We start from the raw sequence: 20,579 nt of genomic DNA on the forward strand, positions 1-20,579 counted from the left end.
ACTACCATAGATCGCTGCTGTTAATACGCCACTGAATACTAATTTAGCTACATGTACACATGTACACATTTCAATCACCAAGATGATGGGTCAGCTCAGTGCCCTGCCTCTTATTTCCAAAACAACAATACTGACGGCTATGCTGGAGGACAATGAACCACTACAGGATGTCAGCCTAGGTGCTGTAACCGAAAAGACGAGAGCAGCTGTCCAATCCAGAGACTTAATGAATAAACTGGAGGACCTTATTACTGAGCTCAGTGTTTTGACTAGAGCCGCCACTCAAATGATACTATTGTACATGATCAGGGATACCCATGATATCGTGTGCAATCTCCTGAAACTAGTTAAAGCAGCTCTGAAAGTAAAAGACAATAGGAGTGAAAATCAAGGAATGTAGAGAAGCTGCTTTATCCATAACTGTTCAAATGAAACAATCACAACTGTTCTTTAATGGGCACAGCAGCTGCCATGACCGACGTAGTGACAACGAAGACAAGTTGCAAGGAAATAACTGATTAACTTAACGGATACCAAGGTGCCAAGCGGTGAGAGGCGGTGGTCTCTGGCAGCACTTTGGAAGAGGATTCAAGGACACCTGAGGTGCTGTTGAAAGAAAAAGAGGTCTGGAGCCCCTGGAGTCTGTGGGGATTCGGTTAGCCCCTCGGGATGAAGATCAAGAAGAGACAACCTGCAGTTTCCCATCACCACTTCATTTTATTGGAGGGGTGATGGGGAAAAAACATCTGTGGGATAATCTGTCAGGTCTGTAAACCTTTATGAATACACAACTGTTAAGGTGTTCCCACTCCCAGCTGAAGGAAAGCTACACCTGACACCTTCCGATCTTGGTACATGACAGTGCCCCAGAAACATGGAAAGTTTTGTTTTAGACAAGGCCCAATTTAACAGACTGCCACATAAGTGGATTTTAGGACGAACATTGATGTACAGTACCACAACTAATCTCTGAAGGGAAGTTTAACTGAAAAAGTGTAAATAACTTACTCTTTAGGGTTTTGAAAAGCTTGAAATGAACAAATCATACTTTTTTTACATTACTTTGTCACTGACTGGAAGCAGATGGGTACCACCTTTAAGCAGTTGTCCTGCCTGATGTTTCAGGCCAACTGGGTTTTGTTAATGACTGACCTGCACCATACAGACATCTACAACTAAATTATAAACAAGTGTTTTACAGGCTAATCAAAACTATGCAGTGAGCCTACACATACTGTAATCAGGTGATGCAATGTGCTTTTCTGCCTAGCTCCACTTAAAAAGGATTCCCATAGCAACATCCAAGTGGCATACACATGACCGGCTAGGTGGCAACAGTACAGAACGTTCAGTGGAGTGTAATTAGCTCGTCGTAATTATGTTAGCGATGCAGGAAATACTATTGTAAATATGAAGAGCGTAATAGATGGCTAGGAAGAAACTTCCAGTTGGTGACCAGTCTTCGGTGTGAACAGCTGATCCACACATTTCTCTCTGCAGGGAATCAATAAAACGTTACACCATCTGCTTTTCCCCTACCTATTTTTTTCCACCCAAAAGCATCACTGTTCAAACTCGTGTTAGAAAGCGCCGCTTAATGAAATTAGCTCACAGATGACACATTAAGCTGCAGCAGTAAGCTAATTTAGTGCATTCGCAGTGGAGGCCAATCCTTTATACGTCACAGCCAGTTTACATGGCGATTCCCAACAGGTGGCCTCATAACATCAAAGCATTTCTGGTAATGATGCAACAGCCGGCGCTCTTTACATGTACGCCGATTCAGCCAGAGGGAAACCATGGGCTGCAGCCCATATGTGGCACTGCTCCTTAAACAACGCAGAAAGATGGCTCTTCAAACAGTATGGGCATTTTAAATGATGCCAAGCACAGCTTGTACAGTTCTGTTCAAATAAATAGCAGTGCGTTAAAGTGAATGAAGTGCAAATATTTTTTTATAGCTTTTAGTTCCATATTTTAAATATAGTGGAATTTTTTTTTTTTTTTACATTATCAAGTCTGCGTTATTCTTTTACAGGAAGCAAAGAAAAGGAAATATTAATCTGTTAAAAAAAATGGCAGTCAACATTTTTCTCTTCAAACTTAAACACTGTATAAACTGAAGAAATCTATCAAGATTTAACTTCACTTTAAATGAACTAATATTTAGTTGCATAACCATTGTTTTTGGTTGCTGCTGTGCGCAGTTATCTGTGTTGCATCGAGTCAACCAACTTCTGGCACCTAGAAGCAGGTATTTCAGCCCAGGATGAACAAACTACATTCCACAGTTCCTGTGAATCTAGGGTTTTTGCTTCAGAAACTGCATTTTTAATGTCACCCCACAAGTTTTCAGTGGGGTTGAGGTCAGGGGATTGAGCTGGCCACTCCATTATCTCAATCCTTTTTGTCTGGAACCAAGATGTTGCTCGCTTACTCATGCGTTTGCAGTCGTTGTCTTGTTGAAACACCCATTTCAGGGGCATTTCCTCTTCGGCATATGGCAACATAATCTCCAAGTATTTTTATGTATTTAAACTGATCCATGGTATACAAACCCAACACCGTAGTATGAAAAACGTCTCCATACCATGATTTTTGCTTCACTGTCTTCACAGTGTACTGTGGCTAGAATGCAGTACCCAGGGGTCGTCTGACGTACTGTTGATGGTCACTAGACCCGAAAAGACCAATTTTACTCTCATCAGTCCACAGAATGTTACACCATTTCTCTTTGGACCCATCGATGCATTCCACGGCGTTTAACCAATTCTGCACATGCTGTTTTTTCAACAACGGTGCTTTACATGTTCCATCCGTTTTAACAGTAGTTGCTCGTTTTCCTTTATCCAAAGAGCAGTACAATTGATGCTTCTCATTCGCCCATTCATACACACACTCACACACTGACGGCGATTGGCTGCCATGCAAGGCACCGACCAGCTCGTCAGGAGCATTTGGGGGTTTAGGTGTCTTGCTCAGGGACACTTTGACACGGGGGATCGAACCGGCAACCATCCGACTGTCAGATGACTGCTCTTACTGCCTGAGCCATGTCGCCCATTTTAAAGCATTTGAGATCATTTTAGCTGAGCATCCTATAATTTGCTACACTTCTTTATACATTTTCCCCTCTCCAATCAACTTTTTAATCAAATTACGTTGTTCCACCGAACAATGTTTGGAATGGCCCATTTTACTTAGGAATTCAGAAGGAAATATATTTTAGAACAATGTATTAAAACATTTGCTTCCCCTTCTTCATTAATAAAGGAAGGACAATTAATGACACCTGTTTTTTCACAGAATGAATGAATTCTGTAATTGAACTCCACACTTATTTTGAACACGCCCCTTTCAATGAATGGGTCAATTACTCAGAACAAGCAGTGTGCATGTCATGACAGTTGGGTCTGTTGTTTTTCTATTAGACTACTACATCTACAAGTAAATTATTTGCCGTGCAGAAAGATGACTACTTTTAATAACAGTGGTTCAATCAGGTTACTGATGTTGTACTGCTATTTTTTTTTAACACAACTGTAGGTGGAGGTCTGCGCTACAACATGGACGATGCTGTACATATGCCACTCTTCAGATGTACTATAGAGGGAAATGCAATGCACAAGCTGACAAAGCTGTAAAAGAGAAATACTTTGACTTTCTGCAACTGAGTTGTAAACCAAAATCCCTTGTTTTGTGATGTGGCAGCTGGCTCCTTGGAGAAGTGGCCCGCCGCCTGAACGAAGGCATTTCAGGTTAAACGAGCTGTAATGTGGGTCAATGAAATAGAGCCAGAACCTGGCGGCCATCACGAGCCACATTATCCTAGAAACTGCATGTCTTCCAGAGCCACTAACACAGACACTAAAAATCACAGAGCGTACTGCGGGAAAGCATTAATGCTGTGGCCTTCCACCAAATGAATAAAACCATCACAAACGTCTTACGAAGATTTAATGTACATTTATTCTTAACACGTGGAACATATAGTATAAAGATTTCATACTGAATAAATGATATTCATTAAGCCAAAAAAGGAAAAAAAGAGGAATTTACATCAAGTTTTTTTAGCTACATCGTCTGAAATACAAATATGCAGAATCCATATCACTGGAAAAAAAAAAAAAAATCTCAATTTGTGTTTCTTCATCTGGGTTTTGTTTTGCTGTATAAGGAGCTAAAATTGAACTTGGAAGAGGTTTCTTTTGTCTTGTTCTCCACACCTTTATCTGAAGGGAACCAAAAGGTGATCTGCCTGAGTGGAGGGGGGGACAGCAGCTAACTACACACACAGCTCCAGCTGCGCATCTCACCGGCAGGATGGCGGGACGAGGGTCAGGGCTGGCGCAGGGAGGAGGAGGAGGAGGGGTTAAATTATCGTAGGGCGGGGCTCGATGCAGGGCAAGGCTTGATGCATGGAAGTGAACTCGTGTAGTAACCTTTGAATGATTAAAGATAAAAAGGGTGAGGAGCTTCAGAAGTTTGAGAAGGAGCGAGAGCGAAAGAGAGTGTAATGTACAATGTCATATATACACTGCAGCCTAGACTGCATCTAAAGTTGAGAACCAGTCCTAAGAGGTGATGTCTTTAAGGGTCAATTCATACAATCGAGGGTTAAAGAGAAGAGGTCAGGGTGTTGTAGGTCCACAATACTTTGGGGGGAAAGCCTTTTTTTCTCTCTTCAACATTAACTAAAAACATTTTTAAAAACTACAATTCTGCTGCGGAGCCAGCGTTTCTCAGTGTGAAACAGTATTATTACAGTATGGTTACAGTTTTGTTTAAGGTGTACAGTACAGAAAAAAGTCCTACAATCTACTGCACGGGCCTCCCATTTAAAGACATCTGTTCACAGCCGATAACCTGGTTCTTGTAGGGCAGAATATAGAGCGTCCAAGTTACAGCAATTATACCACACAAGAGTCCAGAAGTCTGGTTAGCCTCCAAATATGAACCATAAAATTGTATTCTCCGCGCAGCCCCTCCCCCAGGGAGAGAGGGCGCACGTATCCCCCAAACTCACTGTAAACGAGACAGCAACTTTGGTTACAGTTTTTGTTTTTCTATTTTTTTTTTTTATTAATTTTTTTTTTTTTATTAAAAAAGTCCTTCCCGTTAGGCAGCACACTCCCCAAGGCCGACGCCCCCGATCCGTTCGTCTTTATCTGCGTTAGTTTTCACCATTTTTCTTTTTCCGTTTCGTTTTCTCGGCGTCTGTTTTTTTCTCCGTTTGTTCTCCCCCCCGCTTTTCTTATATCCGCCGCTCCTTCATGAGATCCTTCCTTTAGTGAGAAGCAGGGCGAAAGGGTCAGACAGTGGAATCAGAGGTGTTTTTTGCATAAATAAAAAAAGGACAAAAAACAGTCGGTTTTGCTCTTAGCTTTTCTCCACTCGCGCGCTACGACAGACGCGCAAAGAAAACGGAGGGGGCGGGGTCGGGGCAGGGAGGGCGGGGTCGGGGGCGGGAGCAGAAAGCGGCCCGGGCGCACCCCACGGCTGTCATGACTGGCCAATCAGATACAGTACGTCACAGATCACGTGGGACACCAGCGAGTTCATGAGGGGCGACACGGAAATGTCCAGTAGCCGCGACTCGTACAGCGTGAACTCCGAGTGGTTCTCCTCCACCTTGGCCATGGCGTGCAGGGCGCGGGCCGCCCGCCGCATCATGTCCACACTGGTGGGCTCGAAGTGCGCCCCCTGCAGCTGCAGCAGGGAGCTCTGGCTCTGCTGGAACTGCGTGGCCGCCAGGCTGTCCTCCAGGAAGCCCAGCAGGTTTCCCACGCTGCCCTTCTGCACGGCGATGGCACGGGCCGCCAGGCTGTCGCCCTGGGCCAGGTTGGCCAGCAGCACCACGGCCATCTCGCGGCACACCGGAACCTTCCGCTCGCCCACCAGGCGCACCAGCGTGCCGTACAGCTTCTCCAGCCGGCTGAAGGGCGGTGTGGCCAGGATGAGGTCCACGTTGTTGTCCTGGATGCTCAGTTTGCTCAGGGTCTCCAGGACCAGTCTCTGGGGGGAGAGCGAGCCGTTGGCCCCCAGGGTGGGGAAGGGGTCCAGGGCTTCGGCAGAGGGGCAGACGGCCCAGTGCAGCAGCCCATCCAGCAGGGGGAGACAGATGCTCTCGGGGTAGATGGACAAGTCCAGCTGGCCCGAGATGTTGGCCAGGGTGACCAGGCTGTTCTCACGCAGCAGCTCCAGGCAATCCCACCACCATTCGTCCTTGTGGCCGGCCACGCCCCGGTCCTCCTCCTCCTCCTTCTCGTAGGTCAGGGGCGCCTGCTTGCGCTCAGGGTGCCGGTGGTGCAGCAGGATGAGGCGTCCCAGGAGCAGCAGCAGGCCCGGGTGCTTGGACATCTCGGGGTCGTTGCCGGGGACGAAGGACAGGCTGCGCACAATGTTGGAGACGCAGACGCAGCGCTTGGCCAGCGAGTCCTGCCAGTCGGACAGCGTGCTCAGCGGGGCCTCATCCTTACTGTGCGGCTCGTCCTCCAGGATCTTGATGTTGCGCCGGTTTTGTGCCGCCGGGTTGATGCTGAACAGGAACTTGCCGTTCTCCTGGAAGCCATCGCCCGACGGGCCTCTCACTGCCTCTTCGGTGACCGAGCCGGGGCGGGCCGACAGGACGTCGTCCACTGTGGCCGTGATACTGGCAGCCGATGCGCTCCTCTCTGGGGGAGGGTCGGGGGCCTGGGGAGCCTCCTCCTCGGACTTGGCCCCGGCCTTCTCAGACTCTTCCGTCTCCACTTCGGAGGCGGGGGCCTTCTTCCTGGAGGGCGGGGTGGCGGGCACCCGTTTCCGGGCCTGCAGCAGGTCCATCTTGCTCTCAAAGTGGGTCTGGATGTGCTCCGTGGTGTCCCCCCCGCCGATGCTCCAGTGGATCAGGCCGCTGTCGAACTCTTGTGGCCGGCCCAGCTTGCTGGAGCAGCCCACGACAAAGGGGTCCTTCTTCCGCACCACCTTAATGGGGAGCTTGTCAAACTTGCTGGCCTGCTTGGGCTTCTCCTGGGGGGTTCCTGGGTCTTGGGATGGGCCTGCCAAGCTGGGCTCTGCCCCTGCCTCCTTCTCTTCCTCCGGTCCTGCTTTCTCCCCGCTGCTCTCGCCCTCAGTCTCCTCCCCTTCCTCCTTCTTCACCGTCACCTGAGGTGTGGTCACTGGCATCTTCTGCTGTTGCTCGGGGCCCTCGCTCTGATCCTCGTCCTCTTCCTCCTCCTCCTCCTCCTCCTCCTCATCATCATCATCATCGTCGTCCATGTCCTCCAGTTCCTCCTGCTCCTCCTCGTCTGACCGGTCCCGGTCCAGGGCATCGGGGTCCAGCAGGGTCCTCTGGCCGGGGTCGCCGACCTCGTACTCTTTCAGGATGCCAAAGATCTCAATGAGGCAGCGGCGGAAGTACTCAACCACCAGTTCCAGGAAGCCAGGCAGCTGTGGGGGGAACCAGGGACAGGCGTAAGCACATGGTACGGGAAGACCAGCAACGTACAGAAAGCTAGACACATGAAACTATTCTGCTGTGTATTTACCAAGCCCCGACAGTTACTCACCTGGCATAGGCTGAAGGTGGAAATGCTGTTGTCGTCGTAAAGCAGAATGTTGATGGTGTCCAGAGCCCAGGTGCTCTCGGCCAGGAGACCTGATTTTAAAGACATCATCACCCTCCAGGCCTCGGGGGCCCCTGTGGAAAAGGAACAGGAAGGAGAAGCAGAGGCGTTAGCGGTCAGAGCCTGAAGCACTTGACGGTATGGAGTATAGGATCGGTGCAGGGTGTGAGGGCGGGGCCGTACCGATGTCCTTCATGGTGAGGCGTCGGCGTGGCTTCAGGATGGGCTGGGAGGCCTCCACAGAGCCCGGCGGGAAGGCCACGTCGCGGCGGATCAGCGGCGGCTGCACGGGCGCCTGGGCGATGTGCGAGGCCGGCACGGGGGGCCCCGCCTTCTGCATCTTGATGCCCGAGTGCATGTAGGGCGACTTGCTGGGGGATGTGCGGCTCTCCATGGGGCGGGGCATGGGGGCCGGGCTGGACACCTGCGGAATGTGGTTCTGCATGGACTGAGGGGACTGGTAGCTGGGCTGGAGGGGGCGGGTCATGGGTGGAGCCGGGCCCGCTGGCCCGTACGGCGGTTGCCGCTGGTTGAGGTGACCGGGCCACTGGCCCTCGTGGTTCATGCGCTGGTCGGAGGGCATCATCTCTTCGGAGCGGCTCATGGCATGGTACGCGGGGCCCTGGGCGGGCACGCCAGGGCCCTGCCTGTTGGGGTAGCCAGGGTAGCCCATCTCATTGCGGCCCTGCCACATGCCGCCCTGGGGCCCCTCGGGGGCCGACTGCATGGGGCTGCCCATCATCTGGGGGGGCATGGAGGGCTGGGCGTTGTGGCCCCCGGAGCTCTGTGGCCGGTCCCGTCCGAAGGGGAAGGGGAACTGGCCCTGGGGGCCCGCGGGCCGGCGATCCGAGCTGGGGTAGGGGCCGTACTGGTTGTACATTTCCTGCTGGGCCTGGGGGGCGCTGGGCGGGGGGGCCTGCTGCTGCCCACTGAAGGGCACATTGTACATCTCCCCTTCATGTCGCTTCGCCGGGGGACCATAGCCTCCATCCACTGGTCGTTTGTAGTTCTGCAGGGAGAAACCACCATGCTAGTCCCCTTTCAGATTGAAGAGTGCCATATGGCACTCTCGAGCTTATAGCCTTTTCAACCGATCAAAATGACTGCTTTTGTTTTGAGCCCCTATTAAAATTGCACTACTATGTTTGGTTAACTTTGTAAATTTTGTCAACCAAAGCAAAAACCCCTTGGGTGAACACTCATTACACTAGGGATCTTACACAGAAAGGGTGCAGGAAAAAAAAGCCTGCACCCACACCAACCCTTTCTGGATAGGATTGAGTATCCCTGCACTACCATACCATACCATGTCCAAACTGTGATTCAGATTAGATAAGATTAAGTGGTACATTAAAACATGATGTACAATGATGCCATTTATGAGGGCATATAAGCCCATAGTTGCAAGGAAAAAAAACAAAAATTGGCTGGTCAGATTTATTAGTGAAATGCTGTGGATACTCACAGACTGTTGTTGTGGGTACATTCCAGACTGCTGATTGGGGTATGGGCCACCAGGGGGAGCTCCTTGGCCAGGGTACTGATTACCATAGGAATCATGCCTGTAAAGACCCAGCACAGGAAAATTGGACAGATGCCTAACAATTCCCTTTAATCAGTGAATTCATTCAATCTCATGAATAAACCAGAACCCATTCTGGATGGAGCGCTTTCAGAGTCGGACGACAGGAGCGGGGAAAGATCCGCCCACAGACGGACGAGGTGGACGGCGCACACCGGGCTTGTGAGCTTTCGAGATGCATAACAAAGGGCTGCTGGGACACGTGGCCCCAGAGGAGAACCCGGCCGCATCCCTAAAAACGCTTTCACCGGTCGGAATGCGAAGCCTATCCCGCCGGCTCACCTCTGTGGCTGCGGGGGGCAGCGGTTTGGCGAGTACATCCCCGTGTCAGCGCTGGAGGGCATCATGTTGGGCTGCGGCGCCCCTGGACCCATGGCACCATCCGGGCCCATCCCGGGCTCCTGCCTGAGAGGCACACAGTGTCGGGGGGAGGAGACGGGTCAGACAGAGAGACGACAGTACTCAAGCGGTTTGTAAATCTGAGCCAACAGCCTAAACAACAGGCCCACAGGTTCACCGGTGCAGGAATCGCAGCCATACACCACGGTCTCTCGCTGCGGTCTGGCGGCCTTACCGGTAGCTTGGTCCGTAGGGGTACTGCGGCCGCTGTCCGAGCGGCATGTTGCCGATGGCACCCGGCGGGCCGCGGCTGTACTGGTCCCCCATCCCGCTGGTGGCGCCCTGCCCGGGGGGCATGAACTGCTCCCCTGCTGCAGAGACAAACGCTGGGTCAAACTCTTGCAGCTGACCTGGCCCTGCACAGGCTGGCCCAGCCCGCCCACCCTGGTCCCACCCACCCAGGCAGCAGGCCCGCCTTCCCGCTCACCTTTCCGCATGGCGCTGAACGGGTCCTTGTTGGGCTCGTAGGGGCCCATGCGTCCCATGGTGTCGGGGGTGCCCATCCCGGGCTGGTAGGCCGAGTTGGGGGTCATGGCGTTCCTCCTGGGGAAGGCGGGGTCACTGCCGTCGGCGAAGGGGTCCTGCAGACTCACCACGCTGTTCCTGAAAGAGGAGGAAGCGTTAAACCACAGGGCTTGCAGCACAAGGGAGACAAGAGAGAGTACAGGACCTACAGCACAGGGACTACAGAGTGAGGTCTACAGCATAGGGACTACAGCATGGAGTCTACAGCAGGAGGTCTACAGCACAGGGACTACAGCACGGAGTCTACAGCACGGAGTCTACAGCAGGAGGTCTACAGCAGGAGGTCTACAGCAGGAGGTCTACAGCACAGGGACTACAGCATGAGGCCTACAGAGTGAGGTCTACAGCATAGGGACTACAGCATGGAGTCTACAGCACAGGGACTACAGCAGGAGGTCTACAGCATAGGGACTACAGCACGGAGTCTACAGCAGGAGGTCTACAGCATAGGGACTACAGGATAGAGTCAACAGCAGGAGGTCTACAGCACAGCATAGATTCTACAGTAGGAGGTCTACAGCACAGGGACTACAGCACAAGGCATGGGGGAGAGCCTGAAAGCAGGACAAAATACTGTCAAACAGCACTTAATTACAGAAGAAATCTTTAACCCATCACCATCTCTTATACAAATGATCTGGTTTTTTCTTCTTTACACCTGAGCAGATTGATCTCCTGGCTTACACAAAACAATAACCCATCCCTCAACTGAATTTGAAAAGCTTGGCTTTAGATATTTAGCACCTTACAGCTAGATAAAAATCTTAAACTTGACAAATTAATTTCAATTCATGACTCGGTGACTAAAGCGTGCTCCTGCTTTTAACCTCTACTCTGCTCTTTAATTGCTATTACACTGCTGCCTCAGGCTCCATTTTTTATTCGTAACTTGATTGTCGACTGTCTGCTTGGGTAACTTTGTGCTTTATGTCAGGTCCCCCTTGCAAAATAGATTTCGATCTCAGTGGGGTATTCCTGGTTGAATAAAGGTTTAAAAAAAGAACAGCAAAGCCTCCAGGATGGAGGGGAAAGAGACAGGGAGAGAAAGAGAAGGAGAGGGAGAGATGGGGATGAAGGAGAGGCAGAGAGGCACATAAAGGACATACCTGACCCCAGGCATGGGGGGCATCTGGCTGTGTGGGGTAGAAGCAGGGGTGGGAGGCTTCAGGTCTCCCCCCTCAGCCATGGAGCTGGTGGTAGACTGGGGGGTCTGAGGCCCTTGCAGAGAACCAGATCCCGCTGCAGGGAAAAGTGCACGTCAGAAACAGTGACTCACACACACACACACACACACACACACACACACACACACACACACACACACACACACACACACACACACAATACCAATTCATACACACAAACACGCACATACCATACACAGACACACAGAGGCAAACGCACAAGCTCATCCAGACTCACATATAGAGACTGATATAGCTACTGTCATAGGGATGCACATCACAGACCCAGATACACACACACACACTGACACAGTGCCTCCTACAGGCCATAAAACAAGCACTGACAAAAGGTATACACATCAACCATACATGAAGTCCATTCCTAAGTCACTCATGAAGTGCAAGCCAGGAAAGAACACAGAAACAGCTCTAAACCAACTGCCTAATGAGCGCCGTCTCTGCGATCAGTGCGAGTAAAGCCTCTGGGAGAGAAACTAAGGGGTGTGCAGGCACGTCCGTGACCTAACGCAGGTGAAGAGTGATGCAAAGCAACAGACTGAGGAAGGAACGCTCAACACGCAGGGCCAAACGCTTCACGAGACCGCGCCCAACAAGCCTGAACAGGACCTCGCTTTAGTGTCAGACCCAGAAGAGCGGGGCTGCCTCAGCCCGCCGATATTAAACGCTGCATTTAACGCTCCTTTACCGCTTGGGGGCATGTTAATCATTTACCGTTTAAATAATGAGTGCAGTAAATGTTTACAATTTTCTCTAGGGCGAAAGATGTAAATGATACATTATTACTATCATCATCATCTAGAGCAGTTTTTAAATAATCCGCAAGGATCGTTTTTTTCCAGCCTCCGACTCCCACAAGCCCCTTTTTCTTTCTGTGGCCCTCTGCATTTTTAACACACCTCACTGCAACAGCTTCCTCGTTATCTCATTAATCTACTGATTTTTCATTTCAAGCTATTTTTGTAAACGGTAATGTTCTGACTCAAACTATGGGTTTATTTCTAAAAATGTCATGAGTTATTTTGTTCACAGAGGGAGAATAGTGTTACAGATCTGCCTAGTGCTTGTGAGTTAGACTTGTAGACTAGCATTTATTCTCTCAGCAAGTTAAATGCAATAGCATATCCTGAGTGGTATTATTTACAGTTTGCACAAAGCACCTGCATTTCATTCGGATTGTTATTGATGTCTAAAAGCTTAAACAAATAAAAATCCAACATTTAAAGTTGACCAATTTTGTATATTCTTAAAGTTCATTGTGCAGTGGAGAAATGCTGAGATGCTCTGTAATCTGAACATCAAGTTATCTTTTAGTTCCCCCAGGACTGGGCGCAGCAATAAGGAAACTCCTCTAGTTTCAGCCTGCAGCCAGATTAATGTGTGCCCTGTCAGAGAGATTGTGTGTGTGTGTGTGTGTGTGTGTGTGTGTGTGTGTGTGTGTGTGTGCCTGTGTGTGAGTGCGCGCATCAGGACTTCTCACTATTAGCATGTGGTGTCTGATGACTCAAGCCTTCCATTCATTAAGTTGCACACTGGCAGGGGTCAATGGCAGGTCACACTTATTCACATTTCAGCTCTCCACACAAACCACCCCTCTCCAGGGCAGGGATTTCCCTCCGTCAGGGGAGGGAGGGGGAGCTCAGCGGAGAGAGAGAGAGAGAGAGGGAGCGAGAGGAAGAGGGGCGGGGCGGTTGCTGGAGTCTTTACACCACCCCTCCCCCTCCCATTCATCATTCTCAGCTCAGAAGAAAGCTGCAGGGATTTCTGTGAGCAGACTGCCCCCCCCATGCCCCCCCCATATTCCCCTTGGACCCCGCTGGCAGGACTGGCCCGCGGACACGTGTTACATCACCGGAGATCCCCTGCCCCGTGCATGACGGCTCTCGGCCGGGTTCAGCCGCGGGGAGCCGGAGCCTCCCATGGGGGGAGGGGGGGCAGTTGCCTAGGAAACCACCGCCGCCCACACCCAGCCCACTCCACTCTACACTCCCCGCAAACCTGCCTGGCCACGCACCACACCGCCCAAACTGGGGCTTGCGCAGCATTCGTGTGAAATCCACGGATGTTTCCAGCACTTTCCATGTTTCACAGCCGGGAGAGCCAATCGGATTCTCAGCTGAGAAAACGAGGGGCTCTTCAATCAGGAAATGAGGACTCGCAAGGACCTGCTGCTTAATTACACTTCCCATATTTCATCTCGCTCGACGACTCCGATTCAGGTGACTTGTTTTGGCAAATGTTGACCCTCCTCAGAACATCCCACATTTCTTTTTAGGTTCACACTCAATGTATGTTGATTTTGTATAATAAAATGCTCATCATTTTAATGAACCGTTCAAAGAAAGGACTAAAGCACCTCATGTAATAAAGAAGTGACAAATGAATACAAGGAAACCATCCACATCAACACGGGTTGAGACGACCCCAAGCCGCCATCATAATTGTCACCACCAAACGGCAGAAGTGCCCCGCCCGACAACAGGGACCGCCCTGGCCAGTCACAAGCCCAGCGGCGGACTGAACAAGGACCACAGGTCCACAACGACGTCTCGCCAAGCCCAGTACCTAAGCGCTATGGCCGCCATCTCAGTCCCGCTAACCAGCGCGTCACAGACGTGCACACCCGTAGCAGGGAGACGGCAGGTTCGTCAGTGGGCGTTCGCCGGAGCGAGCTCCTCGTCACGCGCCGCGGCGCCGGCCCGCCGCGAGACAGCAGGGCCATTTCACACTTCCAGCAACGGCGAACATTAGCGCCGCCAAATGAGGACATTAATATTGTACCTTCCGGCGCACTGTACAGAGGTGCTAAACGGGAGCGGTGGCAGGGAAAGGTAAGATTAATAACACCTTCGGCACGAAGCCCAGGCACCCGGAGCCCGCGGCGAGGAAAACACGCTCGGGCGAAAAAGACACAGGAGGGGATAAATACAAGAACGGCGCAGAACAGCAGCAGCAGCAGCCGAGGAAGCGCGCGCGCTAGGCCGGAGCCTGGGGCCGGAGTGGCGCACTGACCCGGGGACGGGGGCTGGATCTTGGGCTGGTTCTTTTTGGCGTCGGTGGTGAAGATGTCGGGCGGGGGGTCCTCGCCGCGCTCGATCTTGCACTCGAAGGCGTACAGACACTGGATGTACTGCTTCTTCAGCGAGCTGGCCGCGCTGCTGGACGTGCCCACGTTCAGGTTGGTCGCCAGCTCCCGCCACTTCTTGTTCTTGTTGACCTGCGGACACACGGAGGGGAGGCACGGCGTCACGACCGGAGGCAGGACAACGGCCGACGGGCAGCCACGGGGCTTCACCGATAACAAAGCAGCCAATAAAAAGCCCTGTCCGCATTTACAATACAAAAATATGACTTCCTCTGGTAATTATCTCTTCAGTGGTTATCAATGTAGCCCTCATGGAGGCCTGAAACACTGTACCACTCAAACACCCCTGTGCTCTACTATACTTAGTTACTCAATTAACTTCATGCACACTCTGGTTGTACAGGAAAACCACTCCAGTAATACTATAATTTGTACTTTGGGGTGCTGCTCTTTCACATGCCAGTTATTTGAAACTTTAGTCCTGTAAGTGTTTATCTCTAATGTCGTAACTGAGGTCTGAATATTCCCAGTTTTTCGAGGCACATAAGGAAATAACTGTCATTATTCAGAAAAACTGAAACCCAACATGGGGACCTGCGACCGGCCAGCGCACCTGTGTGAGGCCGCCGATCTCCTTGACGGATACGTAGAGGCGGAAGAGGTCGAGCGGCTTGCGGCCCACGGCTGGCAGGTTGGTCATGCCCATGGCTTTCTCCTCGGCGAAGGCCAGGTAGCGGTCCACCCATATCTTCCTCTCGGGCTCCGGGCCCAGCTCGTACAGACGCGTGATCTTCTCGTTGGTGGTGGTGGAGGAGTTGGACTTCTGTGGTGGAGGAAGGGAGGGTGGGTTATACCGGGGACTATGGTCATGTTCAGAAGTCCCAACGCATATGCCGGCGCTGCCTCAACATGCACTGACAGGGTCATTATGTGACCATTGGCCCTCAGGGTTAGTTACCACTTCCAGGGGGTAGGGACCAAACGAGACATACCTTTTTGGATTCAGGCTTGGGGGTCCCATCAGTTTTGTTGTTCATCTTCGGGGCCTGGTTCAATTTCACATCCAGACCAAACTCTGGACCTGGGCACATGCCTGAGACAGAGAGGGACAAAGGGGATGAGATAAGTTGGAAATGGACATCAGCTGTTATTTTGCAGGCTTAAGCATTTTCACATATCTGTGTGTTACTGTGACTAGTACCTAGAACAGGGAATAGTCCATACATTAAAGGCCAACAGCCAAAAAAAACACATTAATGACACTTAACGAGAGTCATTCTTGTCCGTGTGCGTGTGCGTCACGCAGACCAGGCACGGTAAGACCGTACGCACCTGCAGTGTTGTTGGCCATGGGGTAAGGGCCTCCCTGCGGGTTCATCATGCCTGGCATGCTATTCATGGTCGGCGCATAGGGGGCACCAGCTCCCATCATGCCCTGCGACATCGGGTAACCAGGTGGCCTGGGGGGGGACAAAAGAGGTTCTCTTCATCATAAAGCCACAATCTTGCTCTTTAGCTTCACTTGGATTAAGAGTTTCAAACAGATAAGGGCCAATGCTTGACAACTCCAGCAGGTCGCAGCACAGCTACCTCTTGGATAATTGCATTTTTCTGTGAATTGATAGACAATGATGTGATATGAAATTCCAGAAGATTTTAGCTTCGCATAGAGCCATTTAAAGGTAGAGCCATTTAAAGTTTGGAAAATGTATGGAGGCATGAAATGTGACTTTTTGGAAGTCTAAAGTTTGTAGCCCTAAATCTTTGTAAATTTGTATGTAGGGACCATTTTGTCACAGGGGACCAATTTTGTACTTTTTTGTGTGAATATTTTTGTAAATGATGAGTCATATGAGGACTGTCTCACTCTGCAAAGAAAAATGCAGAACTAATACCTGAGAAATGACTGCCGGAAAATAAAATTTGGCCATTTTTGGCTCATTTAGACCAGTCTTGAAACAAATAAGAAATTTCACCCGAACTTCTACCTCGGATAAGTTGAAATGACATCCTTAATCACCTTTTCTAGAAAGAATTCGCTTTTTCCAACCGTCATAACTTCATACATCTTTACAAATCTCTGAAGACCCCATTATCTAAAATGTAAGTCCGATTTTACATTGCGACACCCAGTAAACTTCAAATCGCTCTACAGGCTCTCTATGAAGCTATTTAGTTCTATATCACATCATTATCACAGAAAAATAAAAAAAATCCACCAGGGGCTGTGGTGCAGCCTCCTGGAGTTGGCATGGTAGTCTAGAGCAGCCTTGTCTTACAGCAGACCTTCACCTTAACCTGCAGTCCCTGAGGCCTGACCAGCTCTTCTTCCTCTGCTCTCCTCATCTACCTCTGCCCTGCGTTCTCCTTCCCTTCCTCTCACACTCCCTGACTACCATCACTTCCTGTCTCTGCCGGCCTGGTCTAGCCTCGCCTCAGAGCTCCTCCCACTGCTGATGCACCTTTAAAGCAGGACAGAGCTGGGAGAATTACTGACGCTACAGGAACATCACACACACAGGACAGAGCTGTGAGAGTTACTGACGCTATAGGAACATCACACACACAGGACAGAGCTGTGAGAGTTACTGACACTACAGAAACATCACACACACAGGACAGAGCTGGGAGAATTACTGACACTACAGAAACATCACACACACAGGACAGAGCTGTGAGAGTTACTGACGCTACAGAAACATCACACACACAGGACAGAGCTGGGAGAATTACTGACGCTACAGGAACATCACACACACAGGACAGAGCTGGGAGAATTACTGACACTACAGAAACATCACACACACAGGAGAGAGCTGTGAGAGTTACTGACGCTACAGAAACATCACACACACAGGACAGAGCTGGGAGAATTACTGACGCTACAGGAACATCACACACACAGGACAGAGCTGGGAGAATTACTGACGCTACAGCAACATCACACACACAGGACAGAGCTGGGAGAGTTACTGACACTACAGGAACATCACACACACAGGACAGAGCTGGGAGAGTTACTGACACTACAGAAACATCACACACACAGGACAGAGCTGGGAGAGTTACTGACGCTACAGAAACATCACACACACAGAACAGAGCTGGGAGAATTACTGACGCTACAGGAACATCACACACACAGGACAGAGCTGGGAGAATTACTGACACTACAGAAACATCACACACACAGGACAGAGCTGGGAGAATTACTGACGCTACAGGAACATCACACACACAGAACAGAGCTGGGAGAATTACTGACGCTACAGAAACATCACACACACAGGACAGAGCTGGGAGAATTACTGACGCTACAGGAACATCACACACACAGGACAGAGCTGGGAGAATTACTGATGCTACAGGAACATCACACACACAGGACAGAGCTGTGAGAGTTACTGACGCTACAGAAACATCACACACACAGGACAAAGCTGGGAGAATTACTGACGCTACAGGAACATCACACACACAGGACAGAGCTGGGAGAATTACTGACGCTACAGCAACATCACACACACAGGACAGAGCTGGGAGAGTTACTGACACTACAGGAACATCACACACACAGGACAGAGCTGTGAGAGTTACTGACACTACAGAAACATCACACACACAGGACAGAGCTGGGAGAATTACTGACACTACAGAAACATCACACACACAGGACAGAGCTGGGAGAATTACTGACGCTACAGGAACATCACACACACAGGACAGAGCTGGGAGAATTACTGACGCTACAGAAACATCACACACACAGGACAGAGCTGGGAGAATTACTGACGCTACAGGAACATCACACACACAGGACAGAGCTGGGAGAATTACTGACGCTACAGCAACATCACACACACAGGACAGAGCTGGGAGAATTACTGACGCTGCAGGAACATCACAAACATACCGGGATCACACACAGGCTACATCACATACAGCTGAGCACTTCAAGCGCAAGGAGATAAGAGCAAGAGACAGAGGCAGGGGAGGGACTGCAGACACGAGGACACAGGGGATAATCAGACACTAAGAGAATCAAAGGAACACAGACAAAGGAAGACTCAGTCTGAGAGACAACCAGAGCCACAGAAAGAGAAAACCTTAACAGCATGAAAAACACAGACAGGGGCTAACGCAAATACAGAGTTGCAGGCAGTGCAGACGAGCAGTCAGTCAGTCACACACACACACACACACACACACACACACACACACACACACACACACACACACACACACACACACACACACACACACACACACACACACACACACACACACACACACACACACATTACCTGCTGTGCATGGAGTTGGAGGAGGCGTGCTGCATGGCGGCTGCAGCGGCCTCCTGGGCCTTCCTGCTCATGCTGCCCGGGGGAGGGCACATCCCTGAGCCCACCTGAGGGGGCATGTTGCCCATGTTGGGGGGCATGTTCGGGCCCATGTTGGGGCCCATGTTGGGTCCGTAGGGCCGCGCGCCCATCTGGCCGGGGACCATCCTGCCGGGGGGCATCCCGGAGTACGGCGGCCCCCCTCCCTGCCCGGACATGGGGTTCATGGTGCCGGCCATGCCCGGACCGGGGTAGCTGGCGTTGGGCATGCTGCTGTAGCTGGGCTGCCGAGGGTACCCTGCAGGAGGGGGGGCATGGTAAACACCGTGAGGAGAGCCCAAAACCCCACACCACACCCATCTCCAGGTCTCCCTCCTTTACATCATTACGCCTAAACATTCATTTACAGTGCAGTCCACTCATTCTTTTTACAGCAGTGGCTTCAGTGACCGTCATTGGCACAACTGAGCCGCATGTTGACAAATACCAATAACAGACTCCAAAGGCAGTCAAAAGCCTAGAATGAAGACTAGATGCAGAAAGCTCTCTTACACCTGCACTAAGGAAGCGACTGAATAAACCATTCAAAAGCAGCCGAGAAGGCAACCGTCCAATTAGTTTTGGAACCCTAAAGTCAAGAGGGGACTATTTAAAAAGGGATGCGATTCTCAAATTAAAGGGGAGAGTCTGTACTTTGACCTCAAATTCATTGTTAAATTTCAACTCCAAAGTGCTGGACTACAGAACCAAAAGATCAGAAATGAAGAAATACACCTTGCAGCAACTCCGACGCGGTCTTCTTTATAGGTATTCACAAAAACATTGTGAAAATGAGAGACATTGTTTTTGGAGAAATTAGACGGTTGATACTATAACCGCTGACTACACATGTATCCTTCCTTCTTCCGCAGGTTGATTGCAGTGAAGGTCAAGCTAGATCCGGCACAAGGGCTAGATACCTTCAGAAGGTGCTTGGATCACTGAGCCAAAATCTCAGCTAGTTAGGCTACTGACTCCTATAGGCTTCAAGGCTTTATGCTAAGCTAACACGTTATGCTAACATGAGAACCGAGCCAGTAAATGCACTAAAAAATGAAACATCTCGTCTAAGTCTGTGTAAGTCGGAAAAAAATGAATATTTCCCAAAATTGTAGTGTATTCCTCTAAGACCTTAAGTTATTTTCTTATAAAAACATTTAAGTTCATATAATATGATGCATATGCAAATATAGGCAAGATACATGCATAAATAGATACATAGAAATGCATATATTAATATATTAACAAGGGAGCTTCAAAGCTTTCTAGTTGAAAGACTTCATCTGAATCCCTGCGATGATGCCAGAGCTGTTGTAGGAGCTTAAGGCGTAAACAGAGCCGCTTTCTGAAACTCCTCCAGATCTGCGCTGCCCGGGCCCCGTGGAGCTCACCTTGGGGCCCGTACTGCCCCCCCTGGGGCCCGTAGTTGCCCATGGAGTTGTTCTGCTGATAAGGCCCCATCCCAGCATGCATCTGGCCTCCTGAGGACTGGCGAGGAGATAAGGCGGAGCCAGGCTGGGGGGAGCCGTATGGGGTCATCTGAGGGTTACGCATGAACACTGCGCAGAGGGAGGGGGAGAGAGAGAGAGTCTCCAATGAGCTATGCCCATTAAAATCGCCCACTTATCTCCATGCGATTAAAAAGTGTTTTTGGTTTTTTTTTTTTTTTTTTTACTTGAAAATGCCCATCAGTTTCAGTAGTATACGCCTTCATCAGGGTATAGCAATGGTACGGGTTTAACCGATCATTATAGCACAATGAATGAGCGACAGAGCTGGGCAAAGCACTTCGTTATTTGCTTC

The 20,579-nt window shown here is 50.4% G+C and overlaps 1 protein-coding gene across 1 annotated transcript in view; it reads right to left on the reverse strand.

Annotated features, from left to right (window-relative positions):
• Positions 1 to 3,946: 3,946 nt before the first annotated feature.
• arid1ab (AT-rich interactive domain 1Ab) overlaps positions 3,947 to 20,579 on the reverse strand; it is a 58,104-nt gene continuing 41,471 nt past the window's right edge. The window contains exons 7-20 of the mRNA XM_061254217.1: positions 20,168 to 20,335; positions 18,702 to 19,035; positions 15,730 to 15,857; positions 15,390 to 15,490; positions 15,011 to 15,220; positions 14,325 to 14,529; positions 11,217 to 11,349; positions 10,013 to 10,188; positions 9,761 to 9,896; positions 9,469 to 9,591; positions 9,070 to 9,166; positions 7,788 to 8,613; positions 7,548 to 7,678; positions 3,947 to 7,428 (exon numbers count right to left, since the gene is read on the reverse strand). Of these exons, the coding sequence (XP_061110201.1) occupies positions 5,503 to 7,428; positions 7,548 to 7,678; positions 7,788 to 8,613; positions 9,070 to 9,166; positions 9,469 to 9,591; positions 9,761 to 9,896; positions 10,013 to 10,188; positions 11,217 to 11,349; positions 14,325 to 14,529; positions 15,011 to 15,220; positions 15,390 to 15,490; positions 15,730 to 15,857; positions 18,702 to 19,035; positions 20,168 to 20,335 (4,694 nt within the window). The 3' untranslated portion in view covers positions 3,947 to 5,502. The remainder of the gene's footprint in view (positions 7,429 to 7,547; positions 7,679 to 7,787; positions 8,614 to 9,069; positions 9,167 to 9,468; positions 9,592 to 9,760; positions 9,897 to 10,012; positions 10,189 to 11,216; positions 11,350 to 14,324; positions 14,530 to 15,010; positions 15,221 to 15,389; positions 15,491 to 15,729; positions 15,858 to 18,701; positions 19,036 to 20,167; positions 20,336 to 20,579) is intronic.

This window comes from Conger conger, chromosome 9, assembly GCF_963514075.1.
Source record: "Conger conger chromosome 9, fConCon1.1, whole genome shotgun sequence".
NCBI classification, from domain to species: Eukaryota; Metazoa; Chordata; class Actinopteri; order Anguilliformes; family Congridae; genus Conger; species Conger conger.